Source organism: Tiliqua scincoides, chromosome 7, assembly GCF_035046505.1.
Source record: "Tiliqua scincoides isolate rTilSci1 chromosome 7, rTilSci1.hap2, whole genome shotgun sequence".
Lineage (NCBI taxonomy): Eukaryota > Metazoa > Chordata > Lepidosauria > Squamata > Scincidae > Tiliqua > Tiliqua scincoides.
In genome coordinates, this window is record NC_089827.1 from 78,754,087 (window position 1) to 78,772,944 (window position 18,858).

At 44.6% G+C, this 18,858-nt stretch overlaps 1 protein-coding gene across 1 annotated transcript; it reads left to right on the plus strand.

The window, feature by feature from the left end:
• The first annotated feature begins 573 nt into the window (after positions 1–573).
• HELB (DNA helicase B) lies at positions 574–18,435 on the plus strand. Its single transcript, XM_066634521.1, is given in 9 exon segments — positions 574–925; positions 4,705–4,925; positions 4,927–5,074; positions 6,704–6,936; positions 8,688–9,584; positions 13,312–13,483; positions 16,008–16,121; positions 16,124–16,148; positions 18,244–18,435. Coding segments are annotated over 9 exon segments (2,352 nt in total). The 3' UTR covers positions 18,434–18,435.
• Positions 18,436–18,858: the final 423 nt, after the last annotated feature.

Genomic DNA, 18,858 nt, shown 5'->3' on the forward strand with positions numbered 1-18,858 from the left:
AATACCCTTCCGAATGATCCCAAGCATAGAATTGGCCTTCTTCACTGCCGCCGCACATTGGGTCGACACTTTCATCGACCTGTCCACCACCACCCCAAGATCTCTCTCCTGATCTGTCACAGACAGCTCAGAACCCATCAGCCTATATCTAAAGTTTTGATTTTTTGCCGCAATGTGCATGACTTTACACTTACTGACATTGAAGCGCATCTGCCATTTTGCTGCCCATTCTGCCAGTCTGGAGAGATCCTTCTGGAGCTCCTCACAATCACTTCTGGTCTTTACCACTCGGAAAAGTTTGGTGTCGTCTGCAAACTTTGCCACTTCACTGCTCAACCCTGTCTCCAGGTCATTTATGAAGAGGTTGAAAAGCACCGGTCCCAGGACAGATCCTTGGGGCACACCACTTTTCACCTCTCTCTTTCACCTTACCTGGGAGTAAGCCCCATTGACTCTGATGGGGATTACTTCTGGGTAGACAGGGCTCGGCTTGGGCTGTGAGGCTGCACTCGTATGCACCCTTACCTGGGAGTAAGCCCCATTGACTCTGATGGGGCTTACTTCTGGGTAGACATGCGGAGGCCCGGCTTGCAGAGCTCGGCACAGCCGCGCCCTCCCCCCGGGAGGAAGCGCCCCTCGCCCGGCGCAGTTCTTCCTCCCGGGAAGGAGCCCCGGAGGGCCGGAAGGCGCGGGGCCGTGGGCGGGGCGGGGGACCGGAGAGGACGGGGGGCGATGGCGCGGCGCGGCGTCCGGGGCTGCGTGCGGCTTAGCGGGCTGCTGCTGCCGCCCAGAGCCGAGGGGGAGGACGCTGCGGCGGCGGCGGCGGCGGAGGACTCCGCCAGCGACCAGGAGGGCGACCCGGCCGACTTCGAGGTCCCGGACGAGACCCTCGAGGACTTGGACCCGCCCCTTCCGCGGCGCGGAGGTGAGGGTCGCGCTGGCCGGGCGGGGATGAGGCGGCCCCTCGCAAGGGCTGGACGCGCGCCCGGCCCTGCTCTGCTCTGCTCCGGAGGCTGCTGTCCTGGCCACGCTTCCCCGGGAGGAGCGAGCCCGTTGGCTCCGATGGGCTGACTTCTCTCCACGCTGACCTGGGAGGAAGCCCCGTTGACTAAAAGGGGCTTGCTTCTGAGTAGACTTGCCGGGGGGTCCTACTGAGCCCCACGGACTCCGCCGCCAGGGCGAGAAGGCCGCAGTTAATCCGGACCCATAAAAATCGAAGGTTGCCCTAGACCCACTTTCTAAGACAGTGTTTCTCAAACTGTGGGTCGCGAGCCAGTTTCAGGTGGGTCCCCGTTCATTTCAAGATTTTATTTTTAATTGATTAGGCTTGAACAGGCGGCTCTGTTTCTGCTTTTAACCATGAGAGTCAATGGGGCTTCCTCTTGGGTGGGGTTGCAGCCTAGGATGGGGAAGAGTTTTCCTGCTTGATGATGTCACTTCCGGTCATGACATCACACCCAGTGGGTCCTGACAGATTCTTCATCCAGAAAGTGGGTCCCAGTGCTAAAAGTTTGAGAACCACTGTAATCTAAGGGGATGCTAAACTGCACCCCCTCCCCTCCAAAACCCACCAGTTCCATTCACTTTCTGCCAAGTATGGCACTTCAGCTTTGCTTATATAAAGGTTACACTGTTGTTGTGCTGCTGCTGCTTCTCTCTGCCTTCCTGCGGGCCCATGTGTTTTGATCAAGGCTGAGCTTGGAATGAGGATCCATTGGGGTTTGTGTTTCCTATTGAAGGGGAGAACAGTTATCTCTTCTTTGCCTGGGAAGCCCCTGTGCGGGTTGCACAAGTGACTGTCTAGTACTCAGTGAGGTTAAGTATTATGCAACACTCCAGCATTGCATCTTAAGACCTAACCTAAAGACTTTGGGGGTTATTACATCATGCTCTCCCCCCACTTTCTTTTGCCCCACTTTCCTTGTTATCCAGCCTGAACAAGAATTCTTGAATACTGAAAAAACTTGCTGCATGGGATTTTGGGTGATCCCTGTCTGTTGGCATCCTTCAGTATCGGAAAACTATGGTGTCACGCTCTGAATGGTCGTTCTGGAACCACCTCTCCAGTATCCTCTCCAGTGCGCAAAGCCTGGGTAGAGTAGATATGGAGGATAGACTGTTACCCATGCAGCAAATCGCCCCTCTCCACGTCGCTGAAATGGTCCAATGGAAAGGCAGAAGCCAATACGGTTGGTTCCAGCGGCGTTGCAGGAGTTGCCAGAACGTGACTGTGTTCAGCCATGAACTGCCTCAGGGACTCCGGCTCTAGATTTTGCCTTGAGGTTGACTCCTGAAGCCTTTTCCATAACTGGATGTAGCCACAAGGCAGTGGAGGTTTGGGATCAGAGTCTTCCTTCTCTCAGATGAGCTGCCTTCCCAGGTAGAATCCCATCTACCCTGTGGCTGTTTAGAAACCTCTTATAACAAGTACAGCCAAACTGAGGGCCTATTCTTATCCCAGCCCCCAGGGGTTATCCCTAAGGTATCTAGATCTTTGAAGAGGACTGCACTATGCATGATTTTGACTCTCTAAAGCAGGGGTCTCCAAACTTTTTGGCCAGAGGGCTGCATCAACTATCTGGCATGGTGTGGAGGGCAGGGGAAAAAAAATTTAAATAAATAAATTAGAGATGGAACTTAGATGAATAAATGAATGAATGGGCTCATTCATTCATTCAACCTCTCTGGCCCTCAGAACACCCTCCAGACACAGTCAGAGCACAGTTCTGGTCATGTTCAGTTGAGTGGGCCAGAGGCTTTCAGGGGACAAGAAGTTGGCCGTGGGCGGCAAAGAGACTTGCTGCGGGCCGCATCTGGCCCCTGGCCCGGGGTTTGGAGACCCCTGCTCTAAAGCAGTGTTTCGGATTGGGACCCCACTGAGGTCACAAAGCCTTCGTTTTGGGGTTGCAGCAACTTAGGGGAACAAAATAGGTTGAAGAACATTAAACTAGAGCACTACCAGGTAAATGGAGAGTAATCTTATGTACCCCTGCAGGTATCAGGAGACTGTGTCCCAGTCCTGCTCAGGTTTTTAGCAGTTTTGCTAAAATAGCTTTCACTAGTGCCAGGCTTCACAGTAACCTTTTCTGCTCTAATAAGAATATTTCGTTACAGTGAACAGTGCTGGGAGGTCATTACTGGGACAGGGGAGTGGGGGATGACAGGGATGAGGTGAGCTGATAGGGAAGGGGCAGAACTGACTGTGGGATCCCTAGTCTCAAACTTTATATATTGAGGTTGTGGCATGAAAAAGGTTGAAGACCTCTGCTCTAAAGTGCAGCATGATGGAAACTACATCATCAACTAACCTCAAGCTGCTTTCTGCATAATAAAGATACTAAACACCTCTCCTGAACAATGTTTAGGGAACACAATAACATCTTAAATGTATAGGTTTCTTATAAAAACATAAGAGCCTTTCTTGATCAGGGCAAGTGCCTGTTTAGGCCAGTTTCCTGTACCAGATAGTGGCCCACCCAATGCCTCAAGGAGCACTCAACACAGGGTAGTGTTTCTGTTTTCTTCTGAACTTTCCCATCGCTGAAACAGCTTGGTCCTGAATCCAATGTAATCCTCAGTCAGAAGTTGGAGATAGCAAAACTAGCAAACCGACTTTTCCCCAGAAAGTCTTTAAAATCATTCTGTAGAAGAAAAAAAGGCTCCCACTGTCTAAATCAAAGAAAAATGGCAGAATCCACAGAAGGAGCTCAGTGACTAGGTACTATCCCAGCAACTGTCTTGAATTTCTCCTCCATCCTTGTCATTCTTTAATTTTTCAAAAAGTTCTAAAATGTCATAAGAACATCAGAAGAGCCCTGCTGGATCAGGCCATAGGCCCACCTAGTCCATCTTCCTGTATCTCACAGTGGCCCACCAAATGCCCCAGGCATGTCCTCTCTTTAACTTCTATTTCACCTAATGCTTTGCTCAGGAGGGGCTATTCAGGCAATGGCAAATAATTCATTTAGGGCACAATCCAAACTGAGCTGTGGGCTGATGCAAGACCGGGAGTGTCACAAAAGTGCCATCAAGCACTTTTGCGCCACTCTGAGGGAAGAAAGGCCAGTTCACGGACGTGTGCTGGCTTCCCTGCACTGACCTGAGCTCCAGGGATGGTGAGTTTGTGCCAGCCAAGCTCGGCTGTTTCAGGTGTCTGGGGAGGACAGGGAGAAGGCAGGAGGGAGGCGTTTTGGGGCGGGGGAGGGCGAGTGGCAGGCATTCCTGGGGACAGGTAGGTGGGGAGTGGGAGGTGGGGCCAGGACTCAGCAGTTATGCCAGATGCTAACCCCATTCCCAGGCAGCCCAGGTCACTCCCAGACAGCTTGGATTTGCGCCACCTCCTTAGGTGGCACAAATCCAAATAGCCCCATAGGGATTGCAGTGGCTCTCCCCGGGGTAAGAGGAAAAAGTTTCCCCTTGCCAAGATCTGGCTGCCTGAAACTTGCGCAGGCCTGCCTGATCCAGTGCAAGTTAGATTTGGGTTGCCCATGTTGCTGCAATCTCCAAGTTCCCTTTTATCTCCCCCCATAACTGTCCAGTGATCAACTGCTTCTCTAGCACGTCTCTTGCTTCAAACGTATTTGCAAAAGCTTTTGTCATTTCCCTTGATGTTACTGTTCTAAAAGTTTTTTTCTTGGCCCCCTTATAGCTCAAGCTCTTTGTAAAAATATTGTACTGACACTACTATGTTCTAATTAATTTTAGTTATAATACAGGATGAAAAATCTCTAAAGCAGTACCTCGTGGCTGGACGGCCTCCATTTGTTGGCCCTTGGTGGAAAGTGAGTGTTACAGTTAAAGAAGTTGGATCAAAATACCATCTGCAGGGGTATCTGTCATACTTTCTACAGACTGATGCCGGTGACAATCAAGAAAACATGCTTGCGCTCTTCTTTAAAGAATGTGAAGTTCCAGATGAATTTCGAAAAAAAATTTTTTAAGTGGTTTAGAACGAATCCTTCAGGAATTTCTCTGAACTTTATCCATCTTGAAGAAACACTAAATCTATTTCAGAACAAAAATCTGCAGATACCGATAATTTTAACATCATTCGTTACATTTGGAAGTCATGTAAGTATAAATGTGTAGCTTTAATGTATTTGTTAATGGGCTAACTCACTACATTAAATTTATTTCTATAGAAATCAGATTTGCACATGTAAAGGCAAGAAAACATTGGTTTTTGTATCAATGGTAGAGATAAACCTGTGTTAATATAAGGCTATAACATGTAGAGGGGAGGTGGGCTGTTTTTATTTTGCATCAGTGGCATCACTAGGGTTCGCATTACCTGGTGCAGGAGGCCAGAGTGTCTCCCCCATGATGGACCGCCTCCCATGCAGTGGGTGGGGCAACACCCTGGGTGGTAGGTGTGGCGGTGTACCATCGCCCCACCCCCACTGGTTTTTTGGCTGTACCTTTGATAGAACACACAGATATTTTAATGTGGTTTGTTTCATTGCATTCTGCATTAAATTACACATCAATTGATATATAACTTTATTATTAATGTTTATATACACACACATACGCATGCACCCAAATAGAAATGTTATTAATATTCATAATGACAGCAACAATAATTGTAGACCACATATCCTGGAATGGCTATTTGTAATACAGGTTGGGCATCCCTTATCCAAAGTGTTTGGAACCAAAAATGTTTTGGATTTTTCCCCATATTTTGTAATACTTGCATATACATAATAAGAGATCTTGGGGAGAATATGTGGAGTGTTTTTCCTCTGATAATCTGTTTGAAAAACATCTGTCTACTCCAAGTTTAGACACAGGATGTCCTCTAATGAAGGACTAATAGTACAGGTGTGCCCCCCTATCCACAGGGTTTCTGTTCCAGAATCCCCTCATGGATAGCTGAAACTGCGATTATGGGCAAATGTCCATACCCGTGGCCTGGAAGGAACTGGAAGGCTTCCCCACACCTCCCAATGCCTTATAAGGCATTAAAAATGTTACTTCTGGTTTCACGGAAAACCAGAAGTCACGTGTTTTCAGCTCTATAGCTCAGTCTGAGCCTGATGGAGGCCACGGACAGATGTCCACAGCCTCTGCTAAGCTCAGAAACCCCTCCAGAGGTGAGGGGAGCAGAGCTCTCTCACCTCCATAGGGGATGCACACAGGGGGGCCCCCAGACCTGATCTGCGGATAAATGAATTTGCGGATATGGGGCCCCCTATACTACATTTTGAATATGTTTTGAGTATGAAACCATAGTACAGAAAGCCTTATTTGCACTCAAAACATGTTAGGTTGCACTCAAATAACAAGTGGAGTTACTGGCTTTCTAGCAGTTTGAACTGCAGAAACCACAGTTCTCTTGAATGACTTGGGTAGATTTGTTATGCTCTCTCTCAAACCTGTTGTATTTATTAGCCTAATGTATTTGTAGAGAGCAAGAAATAACTTTTTAAAAAAGCAGTTGCTGCTTTCATGATCTAAAAAATCCAAGGAAACTGCTACAGAATACTTAAAATGCATAGAGAAATATGTCATTGGCGGCATCTAAACGTCAGCAGCGTCACCTCCTAAATTCAGGACTCAGAACTAGGATGTTTGCAACTGCTTTTTCAACGGTCTGAAGCTTTACTATCCACATCTAAAAATTATTCATTGTAAAGCACTGTGAACTGACTTGTAAGGATTAATTTTTTTGTTTGTGTTTTTGATGACTGTGTAGTTGCAGGTAAAGCTGTACTAGTAGCTTTGGTCTTTCCTGAGATTGTGGAATTCTTGCCAAAACTTCTGCCACGCATTATTTCTGGTTGCATTGGATGGTTGCAATGGAATGAAATAGATGAATATGACGATGACGAATATGAAGATGACGAATATGAAGATGACGAAGATACATTTTCCAGACTGGCAAAACTGAATGAAATCTTGAAAGAGGAACCATGGAAACTTGGATTTAGCAAAGTAAGTAAAGAAATTGTGCATTTGATAATAGAACTCTAAACAGTCTTGTAACAATTTGTAACTCCAAGCTAGGGAATAGATGACATTTGATTTCAGAACTACTTCAGTAATATCTTTTTGTTTCATGGGCACTGCAGAATAAGTTTATTTAAACATAATATAAAAAGTCAGTTTTTAGCTTCTGTATCTTATTTATACTACTTCTGTTGTGACATACGAAGATAACTTGGTGTTTCTGAGAGCTGAAGGAGTGTTAGATCAGCACCTTTTTCTTCCTCCAGGTCAGACAAGATTGAAAGTTTCTTCCTTGGGTTGGGATTTACCACCTTCTCTCCAGGGGCCTGGAGGAAGGGGAGCAGGCCCCATATCTAAAATATTTTTGGTATATGCGATTCAGCTCTTTTCTGCTTTGTGTATTTTGTAGGTTCAACACATTTCTATGCCTTTAAAACTCCATATATAAAGAGCTCTTAGGAACTATATTTAATTTCTACTTTTTTCTCCAGTTTCCTTTTTGTTTTAAATGTTAAGTCCTATGTTTTGAGATGCTTATAAAAATACTTCTTAACGAATGCCTTGGCATCATCCCAAATAATTACCCAAGACATTTCCATTGTACAAGTTTGTCTGTCTTCCCACTAATCTTTTACTAACATCTTCAGCTACTTTATTATCCTTTAAAAGTGCAGTATTAAGCTTCCTACTCTGGTTTTATGATATGGCAATAATTTAAGTGAGAGATGCAGGAGCACTATCAGAATTTTTCTACTGATCTGATTCAGTCTGTTGCTACTTTTACCGTAGCTGATGCTAGATGAAACATGGCAACTATCTAATAACTCGAATTGGTGTGGAATAAAAAAATAAAGTTTTGACATATGAAATGGCCAGATGGCAACAAAATTCAGTACTTGTGTTCCTCTTGTGTCTTCCTCCTGCCTCGGTGGGCAAACCCCATCCTATGAAATTCCTAGTCCTGTGAGGGGTGGCAGACCCCTTTGCTGCTGATCCTCTGTCTACATAAGAAGAGCCCTGCTGGATCAGGCCAAGGGCCAATCTAGTCCAGCTTCCTGTATCTCACAGTGGCCCACCAAATGCCCCAGGGAGCACACAAGACAACAGACACAACCTGCATCTCGGTGCCCTCCCCTGCTTCTGGCAATCAGAGGCAGCCTGCCTCCTACCAAGAGCTTGCACAGACCTACTATGATTTGTCTCACTCTGTGTGTAAAAGCAGCACAATTAAACCATGGCAATTGCATACTGTTTAAACAAAAAAGGGCATGGGAAGCTGTCTTGTGCTTAGTTGGACCATTGGTCCATCTAGCTCAGTATTATAAACATGGAATGGCTCTCTAGAGTTTCAGACAGGAATTTTTCTCTCTGTTCTACCTGGGGATGCTGGTGATTGAATGTGGGACCTTCACCATGGAACCTATGTACTTATTGCTTGTACTTTATTCAATATTATATCAAGAGAACTTCTAGTAGCAGACTAGAAAATTTTTATTAATATAAATTATCAACTGCTGTAATTACGTCTGTGCCTTATTGAGGCTCTTAGGATGCAATAAGTCCTAAGAATGCCTGGCAGCTGATGCTATTTCTGAAGGATTTTTTTGTGTGTTTTTTTGCATGTTTTGCAATTGCTCACTTCAGGCAAGAGTAATTCACACATATTTTATCATCTTCAATTTATGGCTACTCACTTAAGAATGTTGTGTCCGTGTAACAAGTTTTTTCCTCTAAAGATTATGTACAGAGAACTGCATACTTCCTTTGTTGAGGTATCTTGGATGACCTTCTCTGAGTGCAGACTTGTTGAGAGGATTCCAGAACTGCAAAAGAACACGTTAATAATATACGGGAAACTCAAGGAGAGGAGTAGAAAAATGGGATATACGTATGAAGAGCAGCATACGTTGACCCGTATGGTTTCTAAAGATATGCCCGTTGAATGTGCCTGGCAATCACTCAAGTTCTTGAAAGATGAGCAGATAGTGGTCACCAAGGGCAAATTAGTGTTCCTCTTCAGGCTCTACAAAGCTGAAAAAGATATTGCAACTACTGTGCATGACCTCATGAAGACATCTTTGTTGCAGTTTCATGTTGATCCAAAGGAAGCACTTAATTGTGGTGCACGTGCAACCAATTTAAAAGACCCAGTTGTTGAAAGGAAAATGCATGATGAGGAACCTTGTGAGATGGGTCAGGAGGAACCCAGCATTGTTTGGGATGTGCAAGGAAACTGCAGCAATAGCTTTGCGTGTGTCGAGCAACCTCCCAAGGAGGAAATGAAAACGGAAGTGGATCCAGATCAGGAACGTGCTGTAGAACTTCTCTGTGCCTCTCCCGTGATGATCATAAGTGGGAAAGCAGGCTGTGGAAAAACAACAGTGGTCACCTCTGTTTTCCGCTTGCTGAAGAAAACAGAAGAAGAAGAAATTAGAAAGGCTTGTCATGATTTTGAAGCTGACCTGGACACGTCGGGCGAGTGGAATACTTGCAGCCAGAATACTCGCAGCCAACGTTTTAATGAGGAGTGCAGAAACGACTCTCTGAATATTTTGTTTACTGCTCCTACTGGGAGAACAGCTGGCCTGTTGCGTAAGAAAACCCAGCAGCATCCCTCTTATACTCTGAGTCAGGTATGAAATATTCAAGCACTTTTCCATAATTGGGTAGCCTGGTTGTGGAACTTCAGATTTACAGTTTCAACATGTACAGAATATCTCGTGGAAGTATTTTGAAGCTTTAGAATACTTTAGAATGCCTTACACCAGGGGTGTCAAACTTGTTCCGTACAGAGGGCTGAAGTTAAATTCACATTACCTACTGAGGGCTGGTAGTGACATCATTAAGCAGAAAGTGACATCATTAAGCAGGTGGTGGCCAGAAATCAGCACTTATTAGCTGCAAATGACAGCAGAGAAATAGGAGAGCCCAATTAGAATGGAGGCTGGATATATTGCTTCTAGGGGCCCATGGATATATTCCGCCCACGGGCCTTATGTTTGACACCCCTGCCTTATATAGTTTCTAAAAAGTAAGCATTTTGACATTTAGGAAGCTTTTTTGTTGTTGAAGTGGATTCTCAGCCTTTTGAGTGTTTGGGCTATCTGTGTCCTAGGAACCATTAACGTAGTGTTTTGTTTTGATCCTAGCAGTTCTAAATTGTCAGAATGAAACCTACAGGACCTGGTGGAACTACCATACCAATAATTTTTGCTTTCCCCTAGTGTCTAAAATTTCTGTATTTGGCGGGCATACTCACCATACATGCATGAAGTTTGCCCAGCTGTGTTAGCAATCCCAACAAGAGGATTTATTAGGGGCCGAATATTGCTTTAGTTTCTTAGGGCTGTTGTAGGTTGCATTAGCATGTAAGTCATGCTTACCACTTTTTTCTGTACCAGCTGTTGCTCTTGTGCTGTCAAAAAGGCATTTGGAGAAGGCTATTGAGGCAGGTGATATATTCTAGATCAGTGTTTCTCAAACAGTGGGTTAGGAAGGCCACACCTGGAGTATTGTGTCCAGTTCTGGTTGCCGCATCTCAAAAAAGACATAGTGGAAATGGAAAAGGTGCAAAAGAGAGCGACTAAGCTGATTACGGGGCTGGGGCACCTTCCTTATGAGGAAAGGCTACGGCGTTTGGGCCTCTTCAGCCTAGAAAAGAGACGCCTGAGGGGGGACATGATTGAGACATACAAAATTATGCAGGGGATGGACAGAGTGGATAGGGAGATGCTCTTTACACTCTCACATAACACCAGAACCAGGGGACATCCACTAAAATTGAGTGTTGGGGCGGGTTAGGACAGACAAAAGAAAACATTTCTTTACTCAGCGCGTGGTCGGTCTGTGGAACTCTTTGCCACTGAATGTGAGGGCACCAGGATGCAGGTCTCTTGTTATCTGGGCCGCTGTGAGATACAGGAAGCAATTTATTTGAATCCCACCACTGGTTGGGACCCACTAAGTGGGTCATGAGCCAGTTTCAGGTGGGTTGCATAGCACCTACATAAGAACATAAGAACAGCCCCACTGGATCAGGCCATAGGCCCATCTAGTCCAGCTTCCTGTATCTCACAGCGGCCCACCAAATGCCCCAGGGAGCACGCCAGATAACGAGACCTGCAAGGCCTCCTGGGAATTGTAGTTAAGAACATAAGAACAGCCCCACTGGATCAGGCCAGAGGCCCATCTAGTCCAGCTTCCTGTATCTCACAGCGGCCCATCAAATGCCCCAGGGAGCACACCAGACAACAAGAGACCTGCAAGGCTTCCTGGGAATTGTAGTTAAGAACAAGAACAGCCCCACTGGATCAGGCCATAGGCCCATCTAGTCCAGCTTCCTGTATCTCACAGCGGCCCATCAAATGCCCCAGGGAGCACACCAGATAACAAGAGACCTCATCCTGGTTCCCTTCCTTGCATCTGGCATTCTGACATAACCCATTCCTAAAATCAGGAGGTTGCGCATACACATCATGGCTTGTACCCCTTAATGGATTTTTCCTCCCGAAACTTGTCCAATCCCCTTTTAAAGGCGTCCAGGCTAGACGCCATCACCACATCCTATGGCAAGGAGTTCCACAGACCTCAGTTCCACAGACCACAGAAACTTGTCCAATCCCCCTTTAAAGGCATCCAGGCCAGATGCCGTCACCACATCCTGTGGCAAGGAGTTCCACAGACCAACCACACGCTGAGTAAAGAAATATTTTCTTTTGTCTGTTCTAACTCTCCCAACACTCAATTTTAGTGGATGTCCCCTGGTTCTGGTGTTATGTGAGAGTGTAAAGCTCCACCTAGCTCATCCACCACTGAATATACAGAGCTGAAAATACAGGGTACAGAGCTGCTGGGCCAGACGGGCTCCTGGTGGGAGAGACACATGGTGCTGAATAGGTGGGAAGATGGGATGCTGGAAAGTGGAACGGCTGTGTGGTTGGAGAAGAATCCAAGTCTGTGTTCTGCTTTGATTTCCAAGCTGTAATGTTTGAATTCTCAGCTATGCACATTAAGAGCACAAGTGCTCTGTGTAATGGGACCTTTGGCTGATTGCAGCTTAGGTCTGAAGCCTAAATTAATGTCACTACCAGCCATGACACCATTTCCAGGTTAATGGCATCACTTCTGGCTGGTTTGGACAGATTGTCATTCTAAAAAGTGGGTCCTGGTTGCTAAAAAGTTTGAGAACCTCTAGACTAAATTTTCTGCATGCATTCTCTTAAACTATTTAAGTACATAGATCCGGGTGTTTATTCTAGCGGCTAGAAAGCCTATGCTGTCAGGTATGCTTTATAAACTTGCATAATGTGCACATGGGGGAAAACTGGGGTTCTGTCTAGTGGTCAGTGGCACAACTCTTATGTTTTTGTGGGAAAAGGATGAGGGAGGCAAAGGTTAAAGGTGCAACAAAACAAATTTATTATGGCAGTAATAGGCTGGAAGGGGGAAAATCAAGCTTGCAGATAGCGAGGCAATACAAGAGAAAGGAAGATGTTCATCCATGGATGTTCATCTAATGGATGTTCCTTCACCTTTCAGCCCTGGCTGAGGGTGTGATAGCTTGCTTAAGACACACCTCAACACACCTCATTAACACACCTCTTTGAGTTTAGCCATGGAACTGGTGAGGGCAACTAGCATTGGGAGTCCTTCTTTTGTTAACAGCTTGTTTTTTCTGAAGTCATGAGCTCTTAGGAAGCGGCTGTGGATAAAAGGTGAAACTTCCTGTGCCAGCAGGGTGCTGTTACATCTTTTAAAATTTTGGAGCAGGCAAAGCTCTATCATAGAATGTGGGTGGGGGGAGTGACTTCTCCGTTAATCAAAAGTGTGCCCTTCCTCCTGGCCAGGTATACGGTCACCCATCATTCCATCCGTCACATTACTGTCCTAATTGTGCCTTCCTAGCTGGTGCTCAGACTCAAATACGTGCGTATGCATGATCTCTTCACACCTCCAGAGAAAAATAAAAGGCTCAAAAGACTAGCCCTGGTGATGCTTAGCCAGAGAAGTCTAGGCTTTGCTGTCCTTGGATAGGTCTGCATTCCTTTTCTGATAATAATTTTTAGGAACTAGTGTTTTGTGTCTTGCATGTGCAATGTATGAAGACAATATATTTATCTTGGTAAACTTCCATCCAGGAAAACTTGATCTGATCAGAGTGTGCAGATTTTTAAAGGTGCAAGAATGTCTGTGCTTGCTAGAGCTGCCCTAAGGCTTTAAAAACTCTTTTCATTGTGATTCTTCAGATATTTGTGTGGCATAGTGGTTTCTTCAGTGGCAAATTAAGCAGGAAGGCCAACACTCTGCTAGTTTATTTAAAAACAACAATCTTCTTATTGTCTTTCAATGGTGTGCTTTTAGGTGATCTGGAGTTATTATACATGGTCCAAACAGAGTGACGGAAATCCATGGAAGTTTTCAAAAACCAATGAATTGGTTGTAGATGAAGGAAGCTTAGTGTCTGTAGAAGCTCTTAGCAGAGTGTTATATCTCCTGACCTCTAAAGCCCTTCTTGAAAAGCTCATTATCCTCGGTAAGTTAATAAGTGTACCAATTTTTACTTTGATTTGAGTGATAACACAGGCCAACACACATTTTACTTCCTTAAATGTTACACCAATTCCTGGGTATATTTGGGGGTGCCAGTTCCAAAAATGGCATCCGTTTTGCCCTATCACATCTTGTTTTGGAGATATAGTATAGCCTCATTAGTGAATGGTTCAGGCAGCTTCCTCATGAGGAAACCTACACCATGGCTTCCTCATGAGGAAGCTGCTTGAACCATTCACTAATGAGGCTATACTACAGGGGTGCTCAATAGGTGGATCGCGATCTACCGGTAGATCGCGAGGCAAAATGAGTAGATCGCGGAGTGACGACCCCCCCCCTTCAGGTGCCTCTGGGAGGAAACGCCGGGAGTAAGGCCCATTGTACTCAATGGGGCTTACTCCCAGGTAAGTGTGGCTAGGATTGCAGCCTCACAGCCTAATCCTAGGTATGTCTACTCAGGAGTAAGTCCTGTTATACTCAGTGGGGCTCAAGGTACACCAACATACATTGTACACATAAATGTTATATGTTGTGATGGCGCGAACATTGCAAAAAAAACTCTGGTAGATCTCCGGGCCTTGCTGGGTTTCAAAGTAGCTCTCGAGTCAAAAAAGTGTGAGCAACCCTGCTATACTATATCTTCAAAACTAGACGTGATAGGGCAAAACGGATGCCATTTTTGGAATCGGCACCCAATTCATATCAAACCACCATAAAGTTTGTTCAGACCCTCAGTTTTGTAGGCCTGTGTAATTACCTACTCACCTATATGGCGAGAAATTTCTGCCAAAATCAAGCTTAGTTCATCACCTTGCCTTATCTGCAAGGTCACTCGAGTCAGGGCTTTTAAGCAACTTGTGCTGCACTGGGAGAAGCAATGCAGAGGTAATTGGAGGGCTGTTAATCTCCAAGGCAGCCCCTCCAGGGCATAGCTTCAGCCAAAGCAAAAAAAGCAAGGCTTCCATTGAAATCAAGCAAGCCTCCTTCTCTTTAGCAGACTCTGCTGCAGCCTCACTCTATTTTGCAAATGTTTGGCCGAGGTCTGTTTTTTTAAACACCAGGATGTAATCCTCTTTTTCATTTGAAGCAAAGTCCCAGGCTACAACTCAGTGCACCATTACTTAAGAACAGCACCCATGGAAAGCACTGGGTCTACTTCTGAGTAAATCGTATTTTGTAGCTCATCCAGTATGTGAGGTCATGCTGTGTTTCATGTTACTTTTGATTAAGGCTAATGGAAAGAGATACAGTCATACGTATGTGTAGCTGGCAGCTTTTGGAGAAATTTTAGTCTACTTAAAGGTGCAAGAATGCTGCAAAAATACATAGTAGAGGATTGGGATCGCTTCTGCTGATATGGTCATGTATTTCATTTCACACTTTGTATAAGGTCCTATATGCATAGAGGTTGATGAATACAGGCCCTGTCTATGTGAACTGGGCACTCGGTTCTGTGATGCTCGGGTTGCAGGGCTAGGGCCTACATGCATAGCAGCCAAAATGCATGAAATTCTATGCAAAAACGATGGTTAAGCCATTTCTGCCCATATATGCAACGGGGATAAAAGTGTGTACACCTATGGGCTGGGCAGAAATGGGTGTGAAAATATTGGGCAGAATTGGGGCAGTACAGATTCCTATCACAAGTCAGATTTTAACATACGAGTAGAGTTTCTATAATTGTGGAACAAGAAAACTGCTTCATTGTGCTCCATTATTAAGTTTATGATTTCACTTGAAAAAGTATATTCAGTTGGCAACTTGCCTGTCTGTTATAGAATCAGATTTGGTGCTGGTGTTAAATAAAAACAACACCCACTTCTAATACTAACTATTTGTAACAGCAGTTGCTTAAATTCAATGTGAATTTTTGCAAAGAGATGTAAATTGTTGGGGGAATACTTTATAAGTCTTATCTGGATTGTCCATTTTTTAAAATGTCTGGGATGCAATGCCAAATATCATGATCTCTGTATTTGTGTTACGTATATTTGTATTTGTATTACGTGTATTTGTTTTTGTACTTGCAGGTTTAAAATTGATAACACAATACTATGTCTCTTTAGATGGAAGTCCCAATGTGTTCAGTGAGGCTTACCTCCTAATAAATGTTTTAGGATTACAACCCTGATAATTTCAATTGGGATTTTATTTTTAATCAATTGTTAACTGTTAAATCCAAGCCTCTGGCCATAGTGGACAACGTACTTAATTAAACAAATCATACTAGAGCCTGCTTGCTGGGACACAAGGCTATACCTCTGCACTGTTTGGGGAATTCTCTTTGTACCCCTCCCTGCTCCTGAAGAACCCCTGATCCTTGAGAGTATGGGCTGCTCTATTATATAATTGTAAGCCGCCCTGGGGGGGAGAAGGGCGGGATAGAAATAAAGTTTTAATATTATTTTTTTTTTTGAGGCCTTTAGAAGGTCTATGAATAGAGTGAATATGCAATAATATTTGATTCTCCTTTACTGTTCAGTCATTTTTTAAAATGTTTTATTTAGGTGACTTTAGACAGTTACCCAGTATTGCACCTGGTAATATGCTGGCTGATACGTTTGAGTTTCTGAAATCAAGAGGCTGTGCTTTAGACCTGAGGACTAATCACAGGGCAGAGTCAAGTTAATTATAGAGAATGCAATAAGGTATGATATGTTTTTAAAATCTTTGGTACCTGCAACTTGTCCTATAATTTATATTAAGAACATAAGAACAGCCCCACTGGATCAGGCCATAGGCCCATCTAGTCCAGCTTCCTGTATCTCACAGCGGCCCACCAAATGCCCCAGGGAGCACACCAGATAACAAGAGACCTCATCCTGGTGCCCTCCCTTGCATCTGGCATTCTGACATAACCCATTTCTAAAATCAGGAGGTTGCGCATACACATCATGGCTTGTAACCCGTAATGGATTTTTCCTCCAGAAACTTGTCCAATCCCCTTTTAAAGGCGTCTAGGCTAGACACCAGCACCACATCCTGTGGCAAGGAGTTACACAGACTGACCACACGCTGAGTAAAGAAATATTTTCTTTGTCCTAACCCGCTCAACACTCAATTTTAGTGGATGTCCCCTGGTTCTGGTATTATGTGAGAGTGTAAAGAGCATCTCCCTATCCACTCTGTCCATCCCCTGCATAATTTTGTATGTCTCAATCATGTCCCCCCTCAGGTGTCTCTTTTCTAGGCTGAAGAGGCCCAAACGCCGTAGCCTTTCCTCATAAGGAAGGTGCCCCAGCCCCGTAATCATCTTAGTCGCTCTCTTTTGCACCTTTTCCATTTCCACTATGTCTTTTTTGAGATGCGGCGACCAGAACTGGACACAATACTTCAGGTGTGGCCTTACCATAGATTTGTACAACGGCATTATAATACTAGCTGTTTTGTTCTCAATACCCTTCCTAATGATCCCAAGCATAGAATTGGCCTTCTTCACTGCCGCCGCACATTGGGTCGACACTTTCATCGACCTGTCCACCACCACCGCAAGATCTCTCTCCTGTTCTGTCACAGACAGCTCAGAACCCATCAGCCTATATCTAAAGTTTTGATTTTTTGCCCCAATGTGCATGACTTTACACTTACTGACATTGAAGCGCATCTGCCATTTTGCTGCCCATTCTGCCAGTCCGGAGAGATCCTTCTGGAGCTCCTCACAATCACTTCTGGTCTTCACCACTCGGAAAAGTTTGGTGTCGTCTGCAAACTTAGCCACTTCACTGCTCAACCCTGTCTCCAGGTCATTTATGAAGAGGTTGAAAAACACCGGTCCCAGGACAGATCCTTGGGGCACACCGCTTTTCACCTCTCTCCATTGTGAAAATTGCCCATTGACACCCACTCTCTGCTTCCTGGCCTCCAACCAGTTCTCAGTCTATGAGAGGACCTGTCCTCTAATTCCCTGACTATGGAGTTTTTTCAGTAGCCTTTGGTGAGGGACCGTGTCAAACGCCTTCTGAAAGTCCAGATATATAATGTCCACGTGTTCTCCCAAATCCACATGCCTGTTGACCTTTTCAAAGAATTCTATAAGGTTCGTGAGGCAAGACTTATCCTTACAGAAGCCATGCTGACTCAAGGCCTGTTTGTCTATGTGTTTTGAGATCCTATCTTTGATGAGGCATTCCACCATCTTACCCGGTATGGATGTTAGGCTGACCGGCCTATAGTTTCCTGGGTCCCCCCTCTTTCCCTTTTTAAAAATAGGCGTGACATTTGCTATCCTCCAATCTTCTGGCACCGTGGCCGTTTTGAGGGACAAGTTGCATACCTTAGTCAAGAGATCTGCAACTTCATTCTTCAATTCCTTAATAACTCTTGGGTGGATGCCATCATATTACGATTCAGTTTCTTTGCATTGTGTTTTATGTTGTCTCTGCTATGTATTGTCATATTTGCACTTAAGAATGTGAAATGCCTTTTCCTGAATAATGTTTAGCATTTGTGTTGAAATTTTTAAAAATCCAATATTAAATGCTTTTACTTAAGGTGGCTGTATAGAATCAGATTAAGTTCCATGTTTGGGCGAAACTAATTTTGTTTGGGACTGCACATTATAATAGCCAACATATTGTGTATACGTTGTATAATAACAATGTATTCTGTAAAGAGAGAATGCTATCTGAACAGGGTCTCATGTGTGAAATAAAATAAAAGAGCTTCACTTAAATGATGTACCCAGTCAACAAGATTCTTGGGCACCTGCAGTGTTTTGAGTATGTAACACTTTTTTTTTTACAGAATCTCCCAACAAAGGTATCCAGTCTTTGATGCAGTAGTCAGAATTTCTGATGAGGAGGTGGGGCCAATGCCAAGTCATGAGAAAAAATTTATTTTGGTTGCTTTACCTGCTGAAAATGGTAGTTACTGTAAGTTCTGTGCATCAATGAAATTTTTAAATTCTACATGTATGCATTACATGCTCTGTTGATATGGACTCAATTTGTTACTATAGAGAAGCAAGTTGTACTCAGGTTTGCACGGTCTGCTTTTTTCTTTTAGCCAAATGCTTTTATGACCCACTGGTGTGTTACACTTCTAAGATTATACAGTGTTCTCTTAAAAGTTAAGGCAGCAGTTTTCAGCTGGTGCACTGTGAAAAGTCTGCCAGTGTGCTGCAGGAGTTTAGAGCATAGTGGTTGGAAATCACTGGAAAAACTTTTCCAGATTCTGTGACTCTGTTTCTAGGGCAACTGTCCTGTAGTGACAAATTTTCTGACCCTTCTTCCTCTATTGGCTCTGCTGGCAGAGGAAGAGGGACAGACAATTTGTTACTATGGACAGCTGCCCTAGAAACAGCTGCAGAACCTGGAAGACTCCTGGAAGTTCACAGGAGGTGAACACTGTAGAGGTCAG